The 21,938-nt window shown below is 42.1% G+C and overlaps 1 protein-coding gene across 1 annotated transcript in view; it reads left to right on the forward strand.

Annotated features, from left to right (window-relative positions):
* Nucleotides 1-21,938, forward strand: part of COL21A1 (collagen type XXI alpha 1 chain) — a 4,597,064-nt gene that overhangs the window by 714,564 nt on the left and 3,860,562 nt on the right. Inside the window, exons 4-5 of the mRNA XM_044063368.1 lie at nucleotides 8,620-8,785; nucleotides 8,943-9,159. Coding sequence (XP_043919303.1) covers nucleotides 8,620-8,785; nucleotides 8,943-9,159 — 383 coding nt within the window. The remainder of the gene's footprint in view (nucleotides 1-8,619; nucleotides 8,786-8,942; nucleotides 9,160-21,938) is intronic.

The following is a 21,938-nucleotide window of genomic DNA, read 5'->3' on the forward strand; positions in this document are numbered from 1 at the left end:
AGAGGCTTCTCTGAACCCTGATTCCTTGCCTCCTGCTCCTGTTAAGCCTGATAGGTATTATAGGGTGCCCAAGCTCATAAGTATTTGTTTAAGAGTCCCAGGGCGGACCCAGAAACTGTTTCTCAGGGGCCTAAAGGTGTTAAAGCTTCTGTGGTTAAAAATCCTGTACCCTCTGATAAAGAGGCAAGGGCTTTGGATAGGTGGGGTAAGAAAGTATATACTTCTTCCACTCTAGCCATGAGGGCGTTGAATTGTCAATTTCATATGCTGAAATATCAGAATTATCTCCTTTCACAATTGAAATCTAAGGTGGATGCTTTGGCGGAAGGTATTGAGTGTAAAGAATTGCTGGATTTGGTTCATGTGTCTGAACAAGTGGGTAAGCATTCTTTGCAGTGTGGTTTTGATGCTGTTCAGGCCTCCTCGAGGGTGGCTGCTACTAGTTCTGTTCTTCAGACATGCATGGTTGAAGGATCAGAATTTAGCTGAGCATGTTAACACCAGGATTTTGGATGCTCCTTTACAGTCTGATGTGTTGTTTGGACCGCCTGTGGAAGCAGTTTTAAAGAAAATGGAGGACAAAGCTAAGTCTATGCAGACTGTTAAAGATTTTTGCAGGTGCAGCCTCCGAAGTTTAGTAGAAATTGGCCTGCTAAGGGGTGGACATATCCTGCTTATGGTTCCCAGTCTAGGGGTAGATCTAGACGTGGTAGGGGCAGGGCTCAAGGTTCGTTTAGGCCTAGATCAGACAGTTCACCTGCTCAGACTTCTGGTGAGGGCAGGGGTCAGTCCTTTCGTAAGCAGAACCAATGACCTGCCTTTTCAGCTGCCAGTGGACTCTCGTCTGGCAGCTCCTTTGGGAGGAAGATTGTCTCTTTTCACAGAAAATTGGGATTTAATCACTCAAGACAGATGGGTGCTGGATATCATTCATCACGGGTACAGATTTTATTTCCACACAATGGCCCCTTTCAAAGGCATGCCAGATGTTCCTCCTCCACAAAGAAAAGAGGCTCTCAAGCAAGTTTCTCAGTTACTCCAGATAGGGGCTATTCAGCCAGTCCCTGTGTCAGAGAGGGGCTTCGGATTTTATTCTCGCCTGTTCCTAGTACCAAAGAAGGGGAACACGTGGAGACCAATTTTGGATTTATCTATCCTCAACACTTATCTGGACATTCCCAAGTTCAAGATGTTGACGTTACAGCAACTGTTACCTCTGCTGGGCAAGGATCACTGGATGGTAACTTTGGATCTCAAGGAAGCTTACCTTCATGTGCCCATAAGGCTAAGTTGCAGAAAGTATCTGCGGTTTCGAACTGGAGATTTTCATTATCAGTTCTCTGCATTGCCCTTTGGCTTATCTACTGCCCAGAGTATTCACAAAGGTTCTGGCTCCAGTGATAGCTTACTTCAGGCTTCAAGGCATTCAAATTTATCCTTACTTGGACGACTGCCTGATACTGGCTCAAGACAAAGAACACCTTCTACAGCATCTGGAATATGTCATAGCAGTGCTAAGATGCCTAGGGTATTCTGTGAACGAAATAAAGTCCAGTCTAGTACCCTCTCAAGACATGTGCTTTCTGGGTGTGAGACTGAATACAGCAGCCCAGATGGCCTTTTAACCCCGGACAAACAAAAGAGTCTGTCACTTTACTTCCATCAACTATCTCATCAGTCCGTGCTGACTGCAAGGACAGTCCTTCAAGCATTAGGGTTCATGGCATCTTGTATTCTGGTGCTTCCCAATGCCAAACTGCATATGAGGAAGCTGCAATGGTATCTCAAAAATGTATGGACACAGCACTGCCAAGATTTGGACACTGTCATTCAAATAATACCTTGCCTTCAAAAGGAATTCTTGTGGTGGGCTCAGGAATGTCACCTAAACAAGGGACTCTCTGTGACCCGGCCAGAGGCGAGTCAGATTTTAACGACAGATGCCTCGGACACTGCTTGGGGAGCTCATCTAAATGGAAAGTGGATACAAGACAAGTGGCCTGCCAGACTACAGCATCTACATATCAACATGAAGGAGATGTTAGCAGTCCAGTTTGCATTGATGGCGTTCAAGGAGTTACTTCTTCCAGGGCAGGTGTTGATTCTGACAGACAACACTACTGTCATGTGGTACATCAACAAGCAAGGGGGAACACATTCTTATCCTCTATGCAGGCAAGCAATGATTTTATGGGAGACTGCGTTAAGCCTGCAACTGACTCTTCAGGCAAGGTTTCTGCCAGGAGCACAGAACTCCCTAGCAGATGTATTAAGCAGACAAATCATGGATCCCCACGAGTGGAAACTGGATCTTCATGTATTTCAGAAATTGACAGTGTCATGGGGAACTCCAGACATAGATCTGTTCGCTTCTCCACTAAACCACCAGCTGCCAAAGTATTGCACAAAGGGGTTTCATCACACAGCTTGGAAAGTGGATGCTCTGTCTTTCAGTTGGAAAAACCTTCATGTCTATGCTTTTCCACCTCTACCTCTTCTTCCAAAGGTATTACTAAAGGTCAGACAGGACAGGCCAAGGATGATTTTGATAGCTCCAGATTGGCCTCGGCAACACTGGTACCCACTTCTAAGGAGTCTTGTAAAGAAGCCTCCATGGCCTTTACCTCTGATTCCTCATCTGTTATCTCAGAAGGACGGTCATCTGCTCAATGTCAAGCTTCAATCTCTCCATCTCACAGCTTGGCATATTCTGTGTTGAAACATGGAAGGTCTCAGCTTCCTCAACAAGTTTTAAATGTGATTATGGAAGCTAGAAGGCCTAGTACTAGGAGAGTGTACGCAGAAAAATGGAAGAGATTTTTATTTTGGTGTACAGCAAAGAATTTGGAGATTTCAGAGCCTAATTTGAGTGTGGCTCTTCAATATCTTACTGAGTTATTGGACAAAGGTTTGTCTTTCTCTTCCATAAAGATTCATGCTGCAGCAATTTCAGCTCACTATGATTGTGACCCACCTTTGTTTTCGCATCCTTTGTTCAAGCAGTTTCTTAGAGGGGCAAAGAATATAAGACCCCAACGTAGAGCTCCTACTCCTGCTTGGGATCTCAATTTTGTGTTGGAAAAACTTACTCTACAACCTTTTGAGCCGGCAGCTACTGCTGAATTGAAATATTTGTCATGGAAGACTGCTTTTCTGTTGGCTATTACTTCTGCAAGAAGGGTGTCTGAGTTGCAGGCCCTTATGGCAGTAGAGCCCTTATTGATTTTCCATAAGGACAGGGTATCATTACGTACTAATCCTTCCTTTATGCCTAAGGTGGTTTCTAGTGTGGCTTTAAACCAAACTATTCATTTGCCTACGTTTTTGCAGATCCTCAAAATAAAGGGGAAAAGATTTTGCACACTTTAGATGTACACAGGCAATTGCGTTATTATTTGAGCAGGACTAAAGATTTTAGGCAGTCTCAGCAGTTACTTGTTTCTTTTGCTTTAAGTTCACAGGGCAAACCTGTGTCAAAACAAACTATTTCTAGGTGGATTGGCTTTTGCATTGCATTTTGTTATTCCCATCATGGCAAAGAGGTTCCAGCTGGGATTAGGCCTCATTCCACTAGGGCTACTGCCACTTCAACAGCATTTCTAAGGGGTGGCAACTAAGGATATTCTGGAAGCAGCTACTTGGAGTTCAGTGCATACTTTCTCTAGGCATTATCACCTGCCTATATACTCTAAGACTAGAGCTGGTTTTGCCACAGCTGTTTTACAAGGCATGTTGTCAGCTCCTGCTACTTTATAATTTGCCAGCCTCCCTTACCTCTGCTTTGGGATTCTACCCAATAGTCAGGACTGCAGCAAGGGAAGGCGAAGAACATAGTACAGTTTTGTACCTACCATAAATGTAGATGTTCGAGGATTCCCTTGCTGCAGTCCAATTTACCTCCCTCCTTCCCTCTGTGTTTCAGGGTGGTTGTGTAGGTGAGTTTACATGCTTATATTTTTTGTTAATATATTACGGTATATATTGAACATGTTTATTGGTGCAGGTTGTTTTGGGACTTGTCTTTTGGGTCTACTGACATCTGGGGCAAGAAAAGACTGAGGAAATGACGCCGGTCATGCGCATTAGTACCCTGACGTACTGACGTCAGTCTAAGGCGCCATGACCGACGTCAGCCTTATACTCTGGTATTCGGGCCGACTGGGACGCGGACTATACCCAATAGTCAGGACTGCAGCAAGGGAATCCTCGAACATCTACATTTATGGTAGGTACAAAACTGTACTTTTTTTAACATAGCGAGACAGCTTTAACAAAAGCAACAGAGCATCTCCGTTGCTTTTTTTAAAGCTGTCTCGCTATGTTAAACCTATTTAACATAGTGGGACACTTTAAAAAGCAACTGAGATCTTGCTTTCTCCGTTGCTTTTTTCAAAACTGTCTCGCTATGTTAAATGGGTTTAACACAGCGAGACAGCTTTAAAAAAAGCAACGGAGATTCTCCGTTGCTTTTTTTAAAGTTGTCTCGCTATGTTAAACTCGTTTAACATAGCGAGACAGGTTGTAAAAAGCAACGGAGATCTTGCTTTCTCCGTTGCTTTTGCCACAGCTCTGATGTACTGCGTAAGTATAGGCATGCGCAGTACATCAGAACTGCCGCAGAATACTAGACAGCTGCGGAAGGGCAGCAAGGAGGCATTATACAATGCCATTATTTAAGAAAAGTAATTATTTTTTTCTTAAATAGTGTCATTGTATAATAGCAATAACCCACCCGTAGGTGTGGGTAATGCTGGATTTACCCACGGTTGTCTTTGTTTGGCCACTCGGGCTTCCCCCTCATGACCAAACCACACCAACCGTGGGTAAATCCAGCATTACCCACACCCAAGCGTGGGTTATTGCTATATTATTGAACTCTTTGAACATTCTGAATAAATCATTACTGTTTCTCAGTTGTTTAAGAAACCCTCCTTTTTTGTTTTCAAATAAAAACAGATGGCAAGTGATGTACCATATCAGTTGATACTTTGAGAGATGTAGTTGTAAGAGTTTTTTTTTTTTTTTGGGGACAGCTATCTTGGAATCAGTTTTTTGTTTCTTCTTTCTAGCATCAGTCCAAGGATTTGTTTATTTTATTCTTTTAAGAATAGGGGCTATCCATTCCATTTCTTCTGGGATAGACACTATGTTGTTGTTTTTGATGAATATTGTAGCTTCTTCTAAGTCATTAAAGGTTCTCATCGCACTGGCAAAAGATATTTTTATCTTGGCTGGAAAGGCTAGCTGTGCTTTAATGTTGTTTTGTTTTAACAGTTTTATTATTGGCCAGACTTTTTTCCTTTGTTCTAGTATTCTGGAAGAATAATCATTATCAAACCTTATCAGGCTTTGATTGTATTTAAGGGTGATTTTCTTCAAGCAGATTTTAATATTAGTTCCTTGTCCAGAAATTAAAGAAATTTTTATAACTATGGCTCTAGGTGGAGTATTTGTTGAGTTAGAAGCAGGTTAGTGCTCTATGCACCCTTTCAATTCCAAATGAAAGTTCCTCTTTCAAGTCTAAAAATTCAGGAATCCAGGTTAAGAATGAAATAATGTCATCTCCCTCAGTGTTTTCAGGCAGACCCTTATGTTGTTTCTCCTTTCCCTGTTTTCTAAGTCATGTATTTTGTTGAGCAGCCATATATTCTGTTTAAGCAGCAATTCTTTTTGGAATTTTTCCTCTTTGAGTCTCCTTTCAATGTCATTTAGAGAAGTCTGTATATTTGTTATTTTTGTATGGTGTTGCTGTAATAGTTCCTTAAGAGTGTCAGTCTGTTTTTGAGAATTGCATTTGAAGTTTTCTAAGTCATTTTAAAGCTATCCATCTTCAAAGAAAGTTCCTGTAAGGTAGATGTCATCAATTGCAGTTCTTTTTTCAAAGCAGCATCTGTATGAGAATTCCTTGAGTTGTTCATATTCAGTGACTCAATACATCTCCAAGTTACTTGACAGGAACATTTTTGTATATCTCCACCAAAATTGATATTTATGTAGTTTAGTAGTTTATCTATAGATTTCTGATGTTTTAAACTTGAAAATAATAACATTTTCCTATATTATACTAGTTTATGGAGCTCTCAAAATTCACTGCTCTCAATTGGCCATCTAGGCTCCAACCCCGAGATCTTAATTTTTTTGTTAGATAAGCTAACACTACATTTGAACCAGCTAATCTGGCTGACTTGAGGGTCTTAACATGGAAAACAGTTTTAATGATTGCTCTGACCTCTGCAAGAAGGATATCTGAGCTAAAAGCTCTTATGGTGAGTCAGTCATGTGTCATTTTCCATAGGGACAGGATTTCTGTGAGAACTAATCATTCTTTTATGCCTAAAGTGATGGTCAAGTGTACTTTAAGCCAAAGTATCGATCTCCCAATTTTCTTTAACATAAAACTGAGGGAGAAAGGATACTCCGTACCTTGGAAATTCACAGATAACTCAGGTACTGTCATGACAGAACTAAATCTTTCACATCTTTGGATCAATTGTTTATTTTTTGTGAAGGTAAGAAGAAGGGACAACCTATGTAAAAAAATACCATTTTCAAGTGGTTATCTAAAGCTATTGCCTGTGTTATACTCACCGTAACAAATCTTTCCTGGGCAGGGTCATGACTCTCTCTACCAGGGCCTTGGCTTCATCTGTGTTTTTTTGGAAAGGGTTGGATTCTAGAAAAGTATTAGGTTCATAGGTTCATAGGTAGGTACTAGGCTATCGGCCCTAGGGCCCATACAAGCCTAGCCAAAAAATGTACCCTGGCTTTCGCCACCCAAGAAAATTATTTTCCTGTGCCCCTGTCGAGCAGAGCCACAGAAGTGATCTCCGGGGTGAATTTCCCATTTCCCATCCAATCATCAAGATTTTTCTTGAAGAGTGCTAATGAAGATCTCTGTTTAACATAGATAGGTAGTCTGTTCCAGAGTATGGGAAGTCTCTGGGACAGGAATCTATCCCTCCAGCATGTTCTGTTTATTGTGGTGACAAGGTTTAGGTCCCTAGAGCGTATAGTTCGGAGGGATTGGGATTTCTTTAAGTGGAGCATGTCCAACAGCTCTGGGTTTGACATAGCTTTGTATGTTAGGCAGAGATCGCCCCTGAGTAGGCGATATGCAATGGAGTAAAGCTGTAGTTTTTTGAGATGGTCTGCATAGGGCACTGAGGCCAGTAATCCTCTTTGTGAGGTATTTCTGTGGTCTTTCCAGTTGTTGTAGATGTCTTGTGAGGTACATACCAAAAGGGGCATTGTACTCTATAATGGGTCTAATGAGTGATGAGTAGAGGGGAACAATGACCTCTTTTTTTCTGGATGAGAATCCTTTTGTGATGAGATGAGCCACGTAGAAGGATTTCCTGACCACTGTGGCAATGTGATTATCAAAGGAGAGACTACTTTCCACCTGTGTCCCAAGGTCTCTTATCACATTTTTGGCATTAAGTAGACTACCAGCTATGTGGTAGTTCATGGGTATTTACCATTTCTCAACTGTCCAGATTTTTACAAACTGTCAAGATGTTTTGCTTCATATTTTGGTTTGTTTCTCATAAAATTGTGGTTTTCTGGAAAATCATTGAGGACTGAAGTCAGAAAATAATGGCACACATTTGAGTTGCAGACTTCATATCCTTCAGAAAATTATGCTAATGCAAAACATGTTATTCTATAAACTTTCTAAGCTTGCAAGAGCAATATTTAAAATGTGTGCATATTTTGGGGGCTTTGCCCTCCCATTGTTTGTGCCTTTGCCCAGATTTCATGCTCTAAGAGGTTGAGAGGTATGTCTAGGAATATTCTAGAAGCTGCTACTTGGTCCTGTGTATATACTTTTACAAAGCACTTTATGCTTGATTCCTTGTGTAGGTCCAGATCAAGCTTTTCTATTACCATTCTCCAGAGGTTCCTGGACTCTTAGTTAGCTATAGTAATAAACCCATTTAGCTAATACTACTGCAGCAGTGATCAATATGATGAACATAGTCCAGTTTTGCAAGTTGAACTTACCATAGCAGTAGATGTTCGAATGATCACTGCTATAGCAGGCACTCCCTCCCTCCATCCTCCTTGTTTTTTTTTTTTAATGCCAAGGTGTGGATATTTACTTTTTGTTGTTCCTAGCTTAGTCCTTTCAGTGTTTAGTCTCCTGCTGGTTGCTGGCAGGAAAGCTCTGAAGGGCTTCACACTCAAACGTGTCTTTTAGTCAGGTCAGCTCAAGCTGCCTGATAGCTTGTCTGTGTAGAAGGTGCCCTAAAGCTATGGAAGCTGGCCAGATGTTTTATTCTTGGCAAGATATAACACATATATCTAAGACTACTGCAACAGTAATCATTCAAACATCTAATTTTATAGTAATTTCAACTTACACAGCTGTACTTTTTAATACTATTTCATTACCAATAACTCTGATTAAAAAGTGTCTTAATCTTTTAGTAAAATACAGATCTGTAATGTTCCAGTGCTGTGACAACTGTTTTACTGTAATGTGGAATGTAATTGTTCATTTTTAAATGCATAATGTTTAATTGTACATTTACTATTGATATTAAGTGAGAGTAACAATTTTTGTTTGCCTTAATCTGTTCATACTACTAAAGTAAACTTAATTATTTTTACTTGCAGAGTCAGTCTGTCCAACAAGGATTCCTGTGGCTGCTCGAGATGAAAAGGGTTTTGACATTCTTCTTGGTCTAAGTATAAAGAAAAAAGCTACCCCAATGATAGGTTCAACACCCAACAGAAAAGCTTATGAGGTGACATCACAGGTGGATTTGTCTGAAAATACAAGGTATTTATTATCTAATACAGAATTATCCTAACGTTTTATCTATATTCTTTGCTTTATTGTGTTTCATATACATATAGATACATAAATGCTTATCTATTCTGTGCTGTATTATGTTTAAATTGCATTTATATCATACTGTGCCTGATATTAATTTCAGAGATGTGTTTCCCGAAGGCCTTCCTCCATCATATGTTTTTGTTTCAACACTGAGATTCAAAATTAAGAAGAAGTGGGACTTATGGAGAATTTTGGCTCTTGATGGATCTGTCCAGGCAGCTGTTACAATTAATGGAGAAGATAATACTGTACTCTTTACTACAACATGCCTTCAAAATGGCACACAAACTATTAAGTTTTCTGCTCCAGCAACAAAGGTAATTATATTTTTACAGCCAAAATGTAAGTGCTATATGCATGTAGATATGATATACATTTCTCGAGTGCTTTTGTTTTAGATTAGAGTGACAGCAAGAGGATTAAGGCTTTGAGTTGTTATAAGGTATTTTCTATGGTACAGGATTTGATTATTTAGCCTTCATTTACCTACTGTGTGAGTCTTTGCAAGAAAAATACAAATCAATAATGTTGTGGCTAATCTGAATTATATTGGTTGTTGGCAGTGTATTTTTCTGCTGTTCAGATTTTGAAATGCATTTATTTTAAAAGTCCATCAATTTGATTTTTCAGAAATAATTATACATAAATAAAATCCGAGATAATTTGAAGTGAATTATAGTCAAAATCAGGCAAAAAAAAAAGCGCACTATGCCAATGAATTCTGATAATTGTTTCACGTATATTAAAATAGATCTTGCTAACAGAAATGTATATTCTGGAGGAGATAAGAGTTTTTCAGCAGTCAGCATGAAAATGTCGAAAGTCACTGTGCTGTTTTATACGAACATTTAAATAAAAGTTAATTGTTCACAGAGCATTTAGAATTACAACAGATGTTCAACTGAACAAAGGCTATCAAAATGGAAAGGATATTAAATTAGCCCCCCCCCCCAAAAAAAAAAAAAATCCAAAAAAACTATAATGTAGCACAGCTTTTAATTCATGTATTCTCTCCCAGAGACTGGATATAAGCAGCACTACTGTTAGTAAACATTCTCATTATTAAGGCATGCGCAAGTCGTAGGAGCAATACTATGCAAGTTATCAATAGGATCATTTGATGCATTGCTATATATATCTTTAAGTAGATGCATAGCTGTACATAACAATCTTTGTATAAATTTGTTTACCAGTCATCAAAACTAGCCTTAAAGTAAGTCAGAGTAGTTCATTGTTTGACCTGAAATAGTAATTTATTCCATAGGATGGTAATACGTTGAGTTAGGAACCTCTGTCTCCAGTGAGTCTTTTGTAGTTGCGGGTGTATATTTAATTCTCTTTTGTGGCTTTTTACAGAGCCACTGATTTTGTAAACAAAAAGGAAGACTAATACGACTGGGTCTTTTGTGGCTTGTAAAGCGAGATACATACCATCTTGGAGCAGTCTGTGGGCTACTGAGTATAACGAGAGTTCTGCTAATTTATCAGGATAGTGGGAAGATTTAAGGCCTTTCATTTTCTTGGGCAGGTATCTTTGCAGCCGTTCTAGTTGAGCAACATTCTTATATTTATTCAAACCAAAGGGGGCATTGTAGTCATTGATGACTCTGATACTGGATAAGTGCAATTTCTTTAGATCTTGAATATATTCCCTTGGAAATGAACTGGGCTATTTAGAAGAATTTCCTGACTATGGTGGAGGCATGCTGATCGAAGGAGGAGAGTTGTCCACAAAAGTGCCCAGCTGAATGAAATGGAGTATCATGTCTAACAAATGAGGTTGGATCAAGTTTTTTTTTTTTTTGCCAAATGCTACTACACTGTACTTGATACTGCTATCAGCACCTCAGGTATGTATGCATTCCATCCCTTGCCATTACTTGTTTAGTATCAGTGGATGAGCAGGTAATGCTGCCCAACACAGGCAATACGAGACAGTCTATTTTTTAACATAAGTGGATTCGATTTGGGTAAGGCTTGACAGGTCGGATAGAAAGTGTTAACAGGGCAAATCTGGTCCATGGAACCAGAGTTTGAGACCAGTGGCATGTAGTTTGGGTTTAATTCAAAATATTTAATCATTATTTAGAGATGTCATTCATATTTTCCAGAAGTCAGTACCTGACCCAAACTAAAGCATCCTGTAATACAAGATGGAAAAGCTTCACCTTTTATACATCTGGCCACTAAATGGGCCCTCAAAGTTCCAAGAATTTCAGATCATTTAAATCACATTAAAGAAAGTTTTTTTTTTTTTGTTTTAATTTATTTCAGAAATCTGCCTATATATAACTGTGATCCAGCTGTCAAACCAAACATTAAACTTCCTTGAAATTAATCTTGTATCTGAGACCACCACCACATACTGTCCTCTCAGTTTTATATTTGATATTCATAACAGGACAGCTGACATTATCATTTTTTGAAAGACCTACCATCTGTTAACTTAAATCTCTGTCTTGAAAGATGTTCTTCTTGGTAGTAGTAATCACAGCAGGAAATATGTCTAAACTGCAGGCTGTCATGTGCTGTAAGCCAAATATCCACAGTGATGAAGTGAGTTTAGTTAGTCAACCCATCTGTTATGCTTAAGAGTTTTCAGATACATCTCTGAACCAGCTGAACCTGCTTTTATTTTTGGCTATTATTAATTTGTATGCTCTTATCTGTCTTTTTCAAGAAGTGGGAAACACATACTTTTCTTCTTTGTAACTGGTTGCTTCTTTGGATTAACTGGCTTGACCGCTTGTATTTCAGGGTTGTAAGCCCCTTTAAAAACTGCACTCTGTTAGCAGACCAGAATAAACACTCATATCAGTGACTGAGAGCTTGAGTATTTGCTGTTTAATGTGTGAGCTAGTGTTTGACTATTAACTCTATTTTATTTTAATTTTATATATACTTTATTTATACATAGCTGTACTACCTATTCGCCCATAATATTTAGGATTCAGCAACTTATTAGGACATTGTAGGCATTTCACGTTGGTTAGAGTAGTAGTTGTAAGGAAAGTGTCATACTTGTTCACACAAAGTGTTTGAACTCATTACAGGTTATTACGTTGAACTTTAAGGGGCTTTGTAATGGATGCTCTAAATTCATATGCCTTTAAAGACTTAATTAAAACAAATACTAATATTTGAATGTAAGCACTGTGGTGCATACGTTTGGGATAATCTAGACAGCCTCTGCCTCTGGTGTACAAAGTTGTATGAGTTGTCTAACATAGTGAAATATAAGATTACCAGTGACACATATTTTTGTTCTTGACATTTGGCAAGTGTTTTTCCATACTCTGAGTGTATAATAGACTGGTTAGGTGAAGATTATTCGCCCCACAAAGAACCGTCTTATATTCTCAAACTGTTAAACAGAACAATTATGTTAAACAACTACGTATTACTTCCCATTTTATACTAGGAAATGAGAAGCCTAGGAAAAAGGAAGAAGAGGTCTCAAGCACAAATTAATAAAACATCTTTTCTTTATTAAATACAAACTAAGACATTGCATATAGTGATTTACCACAGAAGAGTTCAACTCCGGAGACTGTGACAGCACTATTAGTAATTTGGATAAAGATGAAACCAGTATAAATAAGCAAGTTACAAGTAATGATAAACTAACTTCTTTACATAGTATTATTGCTGTTGCCCAAGACCATTTGGATTTATTCATCAGTGACTTGAAATACAGTCAAGTTAGCTTAAATAGAAAGGCTATAAGGCTATAAAAGAAGACAGAATGGTTTCATCGATAGGTACCACTGCTGCAGCTCAATAACATTTTCCTTCTGTTAGTAATAGTGATACTTACTTGTATCTTAAAGTTGTTGTTAATAACAATAGTAGTGTTAATAAATTCTCCACTAACTTTGATCAGCATATTTTATCCACTGGTAAAGAAGTTAACAATCTGAATCTTAATGAAACTGGAATAGAAGAGATCCAATCAATACTTAATGACACAAATGCTACATCAGTTTGTAGTAAGTTCTCAGGTGGTGAAGTCCCCGATGTAAATATGTGTTGCATTCATATTACAGAAAGGATGAAAGTGGTTACTCAGCATAATTCAGTCACTCTAACTATGTTTATCCTACCTAATAAGTTAAGTAATACAAGGAATGAAGTTTTAATTTTGGGAGACTCAATTCTAAAACCAATGGCTGGTAGACTGTGTGGTTTGGATAAGAGCAGTCACACAATATCAGTCCTACTAGGCTTGAGACTGACTCAGCTTTGGCCAGCTAAGAACTTGCTGTATTCAACTGGACATATAAGAGAATTTAAGTACCTTTATCTGCACTTTTTTTTCAAAAAAATACAATATTTAAATTGATTCTAACTGTGTGTTGCAGGAATATTAACTGAACTGGAAGTTAGTCAGTGTTTGCTGAATTTTGTTATTTGCTAGTAATTAAAGGTGTGGGGGTAGCCACATTCTTTGATTTCCTGTCCTTGCCTATTTAAGTGGTACAGTGTGAAATATTTTTTGCTTAAAAACCTCAGCTTTGGCCAGCTAAGAACTTGCTGTATTCAACTGGACGTATAAGAGAATTTAAGTACCTTTATCTGCACTTTTTTTTCAAAAAAATACAGTATTTAAATTGATTCTGTGTGTTGCAGGAATATTAACTGAACTGGAAACCCACCCTCCCTGTTTTTGTTTTGGTGTTAATCTTAGTGGCTTTGAAACTGCCCGCCCCTCTTGTAAATTTGTGTTTGGATACTCCTTCTGGGCCCATCTCATTTGCTCACTCAACTGAGTGCAGTGAGATCATATTCTGATTTCAGGCACTCCTACTGTGTACAAAGAGAGCATCTGGGAAACAGAAAAAAAAATTAAGCTTGTTTCCTGCCTTTCCTGTTAAGTGGTATAGACTATTTGTAGGCTTCTGAGCCCCAAAGCCCTTCTGTGTTGGAGGGAAGCCTTCTAGCTTAGTTTTTTTTTCTTATAACTAGCCAGTTTTCTAGTTTCAGCACTCAAATCTGTTTCTTTGATCTCAGCACTTGTTCAGAAAAAAAAAAAATTTCATCTGCTTTTACTGTACTTGTGTTTCTACCTACTTTATTTTACTTTTGCATCATCTTAAAAGTACTCAGTTGTATTTATTACTGCTTGGTGTAACTCATTCTAAGCCTTTTGGTTTAAACACTTGGGCTTCGGACCAGTTTTGCACTGAGAGGGTTTGTGGTCTGCACTGTAGTGGCAGAACAGGTAGCTTACATCCTTCTAGGTTGGGAACTGCTGATTGAGGGCTCAGTGTCTGTTATTCTAAAAGTGTATTAATTCTGGTTTAAGCACTTGGGCTTTCAGGCCAGTTATTTTACATTAAGAGGGTTCGTGGTCTGCACTCTTGTGGGAGGAGAGGCTGGACTCTGCCCTTCTGAGCTGGGAATTTCTGGTTAAAGGCTTATAGTGCATGCATATCTGAACTGCTTCTTACTGAAGTTGGTGCGCCTTGTTTGCTGTGGCATAGACTGGATTCGGGCCTGCTGGATCTAGCTTTGTTTGTGTAATTTGAGCACTAATCCAGGCATTCTCTAAAGTATTCAATTGTATTTATTACTGCTTGGTAGTAACTTGATTAAAGTGTAGCTATCATTCTAAGTCTTTTGGATTAAGCACTTGGGCTTCAGACCAGTTGTTTTACATTAGGAAGGTTTGTGGCATGCACTGTGGTGGCAGGACAGGTAGCTTTCATCCTTCTAAGTTGGGAACTGCTGATTTAGAGCCCAGTGTCTGTTATTCTTAAAGTGTATTAGTTCTGGTTTAGGCACTTGGGCTTCAGGCCAGTTATTTTACATTAAGAAGGTTCATGGTCTGCACTCTTGTGGGAGAAGAGGCTGGACTCTGCCCTTCTGAGCTGGGAATTTCTGGTTAAAGGTTTATAGTGCCTGAATATTTGAACTGTATCTTACTGAAATTGGTACACCTTGTTTGCTGTAGCATGGACTAGATCCAGGCCTGCTGAATCTAGCTTTGTTTATATGCTTGTTGTTTGTTTGCTTGTTATTTCCCTGGAACGCTAATTCCACCTAATACGCAGCTTCTCAGCGCTTCTGTGGATCACTAGTGATATCTGCATTGCTTACTGTACTTATTTCCTTGTTTCACTTTAAAGAAAGTTACTGTTAGTCATTTTTGCATTTAAGTTACCTGTAACACATTGCACTTAAGTTACCTGGCACTTGCGTGCTAAAGCAATTATATAAGTCAGCACTAAAAATTAAAAGCACTACACCCTCACTCCCCACTGGCCCTTGTTTTCAATTATTAAGGAATTCCCAATATTATTCTAGCATGTCCAAAGGTCAGTTGTCAATCTCCTCTCCGGTCCAGCTGGTGAATCTGGGAATCTTGAGGCAATGTTACAACTGCCTCATGTACACAGACAACCCTCTCCTCCTCCCAACAAATTCCAACACATGTGAGAGATGCAATCATATAGCCAAACTGGAGGCTAAGCTCTCTCAACTCAGTACTGGCATAACCAGTCAGGAGGAGAAGGACACCACACTCACTACAATTCCAGTCTCACATAGACCTACCACGACAGCAAACCAAACACATAATCACACAAAAACATACTCGGAGGCTCTAAATAAAGATCTGCCTAAGCAGCAGAGACCTCCAAAGCAGACACCCAAGCAACCGCTACCCCAAAACAAAACACGTGCAACACATATCTCACAAAACCAGTGTGCCGAACAGTCACAGCCCTTAAGACTAAACAACACACCTGATACACTTGTAATAGGTGACTCTATCGTCAGGCACACTGACGTCCCGCTCACCAGGCTGAACAAGGAGAGGGTCACGGTGAGCAGCCTGTCGGGCGCTAGGATCCGCCACATAACACAAGCACTCAGGTCACTCCAAGGCAAGTACAAATATGACTCAGTCATTGTCCATGCTGGTGTGAATAACCTGAGACGTACCTCCCTGGACTACATGAAAAGAGACATAAAGGAGCTCTCTGAGCATGTAGCTCAGGCCGGTATGACCCTGACCTTGAGTAGCATCTTACCCTCACCAAGAATGATGCCACAATATGAAGACAAGATGATCAATTTCAACAATTGGCTTAAGTACTGGTGTCATTCAAAGGGGATCCAATGCTTGTCAGCTTGGGATGATATGCTCGACAAGCCACGATGCTTCACTAGGGACGGCTTGCACCTGTCACCCCTGGGCTTTCGGATATTGGCAAAGGCTCTTGCTACCCCCATAGTGCCTTTTTTAGGCAAGGCTCAAAAGACAAACCCACCTCCATAGGTATCACAAGGGATAAGAAACTAAGAGTAATGCTACTCAATGCCAGAAGTCTAAACCTCAAGATGCACGCACTCGAAACTCTCCTTAGGATGGAGAACATCGATATCTGTGCAGTAACAGAAACCTGGTTCAGGGCTCCCGAGAGCACCCCAGCACTACCAGGTTATACCTCATACCATTCTTTTCGGCCCCAAAACTTGGACCGAACCACAAAAGGAAGGGGAGTATCGATATTCATCAAAGATACCCACACCTCCAGGTTGGTGGCAAAGCACGAAGCATCAGAGACTATCCATGTGCAACTAACAGTGGGTAAAACTGCCTTCCAGTTTATAGCCTGCTACAGACCACCCTCCCAAACCCAGGAACCCCACTCGGCCTTTCTGAGAACACTGGAAAATATGAAGGTCTCTCCAAACACCATTATATTGGGCGACTTCAACTACCCAAACAAAGACTGGGAGCATTACTCTAGCTCCAACACCCTAGCCCAAAGGTTCCTAGAATTTATAAACTCGAATGTTATGGAACAACTTGTTACCACTCCCACAAGAGGGGAAAACATACTGGACCTGATCATCACCAACATGGGGACTCTGTGCTCCAGACCAGAAGTGTATCCCTCACTGGTAAGATCAGTCCATAAACTAATCTCACTGGATATTCACATCCCGACCCCACCCCCTGCCCAGAAAACCACAGTGAAAAACTTCTCTAAAGCAAATTTCACACTCCTCAAAACCGAGGTGGAATCCTTCAAAGCCCCCGGGCCTGTGGAAAATACATCCCAGACCGCAGAATCCTTTATAAACGCATTCTATGAACACCTTCAGGAATGCATGGATCATGCGATCCCAAATAAAACCAAGACCCAATCCTCCAAAGGCAGACGTCCTGTCTGGTGGACCCCAGCCATAAACAAACTATACAATAGAAGGAGGAAGCTACTAAATGATTGCGCAAAATCCCAAAAAGGGAAGGCATCACTGATCAGTATTAGCAAAAAACTACGGGCACTCATAAAATTGTCTAAGGCCAGCTTCGAGAGAAAAATTGCACAGGACACTAAGGATAATCACAAGGCTTTCTTTAGTTATGTTAGGAACCTGGGTGGTAATTCCCAGATATGCTCAGAATTAGTCCAAAATGACAAAAAATACACTGAACCCACAGACATTGCCAACATCCTAGCTGACAGGTTCAGCGCAAACTTCTCCCCACCAAAAGGGCAAATATCTATCCCAGCAGAGTGCTGCCCCCCTGACATCTCAGATGCTCAGGTAAGAGCCGCCCTCTCCAAAGCAAAAAACACAGCATCAGTGGGACCAGACGGTACCCGGGCTGCGTTCTACATGAACTCCAAGAAGAGCTAAACCCAAACATAAAACTACTGTTCAATCTTAGCCTTACTACAGGATATGTGCCCAAAGAGTGGCGTACAGCAACAGTGGTCCCTCTCCATAAAGGTGGTGCCTCAACGGATCCTGGAAACTATCGCCCCATAAGCCTGACTAGCTTGGTCTGCAAAGCTATGGAAAGGATCATCATGGACCTCATAAATAAAGATATTGGGGACCTACAGACACTGGATCCTACCCAGTTCGGCTTTGTTAAGGGCAGATCCTGCCTCTTAAACCTGGTTGATTTCTTTGAAACAGTCACCAAGGCCATTGACGAGGGGAAGGTGGTCCACACAGCCTACCTGGACCTCGCAAAAGCCTTCGATACAATACCCCACTCGGGCATTATAGATAAGCTCACCAGCTTAAATATAAACCCCTATGTCACTAGATGGATTGCAAACTGGCTCAGGGACAGAACCCACATGGTTAGAATTGCTGGAGCCATGTCAGACTCCAAACCAGTTACAAGTGGTGTCCCACAAGGCTCAGTCCTGGGACCTCTCTTCGGTATATATTTCTCAGAGGTACAGGCCAACACGGAAGGACTGTGGCTGACCAAGTTCGCAGATGACTGCAAACTGGGCGCCATTATCGACTCTCCAGCCGACACAAGCATCCTCCAAAAGGGCCTCATAGAAACAGACAACTGGTGCCAGAGCCATGGCCTCAAGCTAAATGCCAAAATGTGTATAGTCATCCCCTTTGGCAAAAACAAAGTGCCCACAAATTACCACATAGGTGGTAATCCATTAAGTACAGAAGAAGTAATTAGGGACCTGGGGACCCAAGTTGATAGCAATCTCTCATTTGACAACCACGTGGCCAAAGTGGTTAGAAAAACATTTTATGTTAAGTTGTCAATCTCGCCTTCATTCTTGCTGGATGGGTTCGGAGCCGATCCTCGGCTCCGACTCGGCACACTAAAAAGCTCGAGAGCTAATTCCACCGGCTCGAGGCTCCCCTATATCCCACAATGCTAGGCGGTAACTACCCAGATCTCGTTTGCCGCTATAGCTGACAAGGTGCTTCTCTACTGGCTCAGGCAGGTTAGTTTGATTAAACTACTTTTTGATATTTCAAAAATCTTTTTATCTTTATATCACCATAGTTTTAGCCCCATAACCGTTTTTTTCTTACTTTAAACTCTCGGCTCCATCCCTTTGGTCGAGTATTTAGTGTTTTTCCTCCCATTCCCCTTTAGGCCTCTGGCCCTCTCTATTCCCACTAGTGACTAAACTTTTTTCCAAGGGTGTGTGTGTGTGTTTATTCATAACCTGTTTTAAAAAAATATTGTTTATTAAGTGTGTCTGTGTGTTGTATTGTGTAGACACTATGTCTAAGGAAAAGGTCTCAGGCTTCAAGAAGTGTGATTCGTGCTGTCAGAAGATGTCTCTGACAGACGGTCACACTTCTTGTGTCTATTGCCTGGGGCCTGTGCACCTGCAGGACTCATGTGCTGTATGTCATGGATTCAGCCCTAGAGTCCTGCAGGAGCGTAAAAATAAACTTATCCTTAGAGGTTTATTGAAACCTGAAGGTCCCCCGACCCAGTCCAGTTCGGGTAGATCTTCTAAGGCTCCGAAACAATCGACTCCTGCCTTTGAGTCGACTGTTCAGTTGGCCAAACAGGTTCCGACATCGGCTCCGGCCGGAGCCGATGTTCTTGGGCCAGAGACTTCTACCTCGGCTCCGGCTGGAGCCGAGACCATTAAACCTTTATCGGCTCCGATGCCATCGGAGCCATATACTAGGAAAAGGTCAAGATCCCCTTCTGGATCTTCTGTTACCATCTCTTCGGCTCCGGCTGGAGCCGATAAGAATAAGTCCCCATCGGCTCCGATACCAGTATCGGAGCCATCTTATAGGAAGAGATCCAGGTCTCCTTCTGTCGGATCCATTCATTCGGCACCGGGATCTCCTCTCCTCTCGGAACGGAGCCATAAGTCACATTCCTCACGGTCTTCCAGGTTATCGGACCATGACTTACAGAGGGTGGTGAGTAGACTTCTTAAGTCCGAGGCACTAGCCCAAATGCTCCATAGCCCGACTCATCAGTCCTTGGCTATTCCAGTCCCCCAATATATTCCTCCTCCGACTCCTTCGAGTTCGGAGCCGAAGCTTGTTGGACCTATCACTGTCGGTGCGTCGGATCCGATACCTTCGTATTCGGCTCCGTCGTCCGCTCCGATCTCCTCTTTGGAGGGATCTCGGCGCCGGGCTTCCATCGTCGGCTCCGAGGGGGCGAGTGGCATCGGACCCTTGTCCAACCCCGTTCTCCCTCTCGGAGCTTCGGCGCTGGTGAGTTCGGCTCCGACATCGGCTTCGGAGCCGTCCCTGTCGGTGCCGGGAGGGGTTCTTGTCTCTTCGGAGCGAGGACCTCGGACCTTGCCTGACAGGGATGCTTTTGAGGTCATGCGGAGCGTACTAGAATCCAGTTCTGCCCCACAGTTGGTTCCTTCAGCTCCACCTTCAACAGTGCCTGCGGAGATCTCTGCTCACCCCCTTGTTTTACACCGTAGAGAACCAACTCCTCAGGTTTCCCCATTGGGAATTTCCTCCTCTTCCGAGGTCTCTCCTGATCCTGCTGGAGATCCCCCTAGGAAGAGGCAGTGCAAGAGGAAGCACATTGACTCCCCTGAGTCTATCACCTCTGACACTGACTTGGAGGAATCCGAAGGGTCCCCGCGTTCCCCCTCTGAAGACGTCTCCTTTGCAGACATTCTAGAGATTCTCAAACAGAGGGGAAACTGGCCAGCCCTAAACCCTTCGGAGGATGAGTCGGTGTACCTTGAGGCGTTTGGTTCTCGCCCTTCTACCTCCTGGGTGTCCCCTCCCTTTGACCCCCTTATGGAAGTGGTGTCAAGGAAGGCGTGGACGGCTCCTGATTCAGTGGAACCTACCCCGAGGAGACCATCCAAATTCATCACGGCTCCTTCAGACAAGCAATTTCTTTCCAAAGGTGTCCCGGTTGATGCTATGGTGGTGGCTGCAGCCACAAAGAAGGAATTAGCTGATCCTTCTGTTCCTGTCCATCCTCCTAATAAAGACTCTAGGACCATGGACAGGTACGGCAAGCAGATGTTTTCGTCAGCGACCTTTTCTATGCGGTCGCTGAACTACTTATGCCATTTCACCCGTCTCCAAAGAGATTTGATCAAGGATATGGGTGAATTGATGAAGGATCCTACAGCTGAGGGGTTCAAAGAGACCATGAACTCCCAGTTGGCTACCCTAAATTCTATAGTGAACTCTTCCATGCGGCTGGTTTCGTACGCGGCAGATGGAGCGAGTAGATCTGCAGGCACAGGCATTGCATTACGAAGGCACGCCTGGATGCGGTTGTGTAATTTCGCGGACCCTTTCAAGGCGTCCTTCACCAACTCCCCATTTGATGGGTCATCTTTGTTTGGCCCACAGGTGAAGGATACATTGACCAGGTGCGAGGTGGAAGGTAAGACTCTCTCTGCCGTAGGAGTCCGTTTTTCCACCCCTTCTAGACCCTATCCCAAGGGTCAAAGGGGAGGGAAGATGTGGTTCCACAAACAATCTCAGGGAGTCTCATCTGACGCACAAGGTCGTTTTCCCTCTAGAGGCAGAGGGGGGAACAATAACCGACGCCGCCCCAGAGGCAGAGGAGGTCCGCAAAACCAGGGTAGCAGGGAAATGTTCTCTGACAAACCCTTTCAGCACCCCTGAGGGGCTGCCCGACTGTCCGCCTTCGGAGCAGTTGGGGAAGATTATCGCTGTACCCAGAAGCCTGGCTTTCCCTAACTCAAGACAAATGGGTACAGTCGATCATATCCGAAGGTTACAACATTCCCTTCGTTCACGTCCCATCTCAACCAAGAAAATCCCTTCCAGACGTTCCACCCGGTCTAAGGGAACAAGCAGCTTTGGAAATTTCAAAGCTACTATTAAAAAGAGTCATCCAACCAGTCCCAGCAGACCAGCTAGGATCCGGAATCTACTCCAAATTCTTTTTGGTACCCAAAAAAACAGGGGACTGGAGACCCATCCTAGATCTCAGCCGTTTAAACAAATTTGTCAAGAAAACAAAATTCCGGATGGTCACGCTACAGTCCATACTACCCTTCTTGGGTCAGGACAATTGGATGTGCTCTATAGATCTTCAGGATGCGTACTATCACATCAAAATGAACCGACGCTCCAGGAGATATCTCCGCTTCAGGCTAGGAGCCAGTCACTATCAGTTCAGGGCCCTGCCCTTTGGTCTCACTACAGCCCCCGAGTGTTCACCAAATGCATGGCAGTGGTCACGGCTCACTTGAGGCGCCAGGGATTCCAGGTGTTTCCATATCTGGACGATTGGCTCCTTACGGCCACCACCAGGCATCAGCTCTTACTTGCCAGAAATTTCACAGTGCAAACCTGTCAAGCTCTAGGCATATCA

Source organism: Protopterus annectens, chromosome 2.part1 (genome assembly GCF_019279795.1).
Source record: "Protopterus annectens isolate FY-2018-M chromosome 2.part1, PAN1.0, whole genome shotgun sequence".
Classification (NCBI taxonomy): Eukaryota; Metazoa; Chordata; order Ceratodontiformes; family Protopteridae; genus Protopterus; species Protopterus annectens.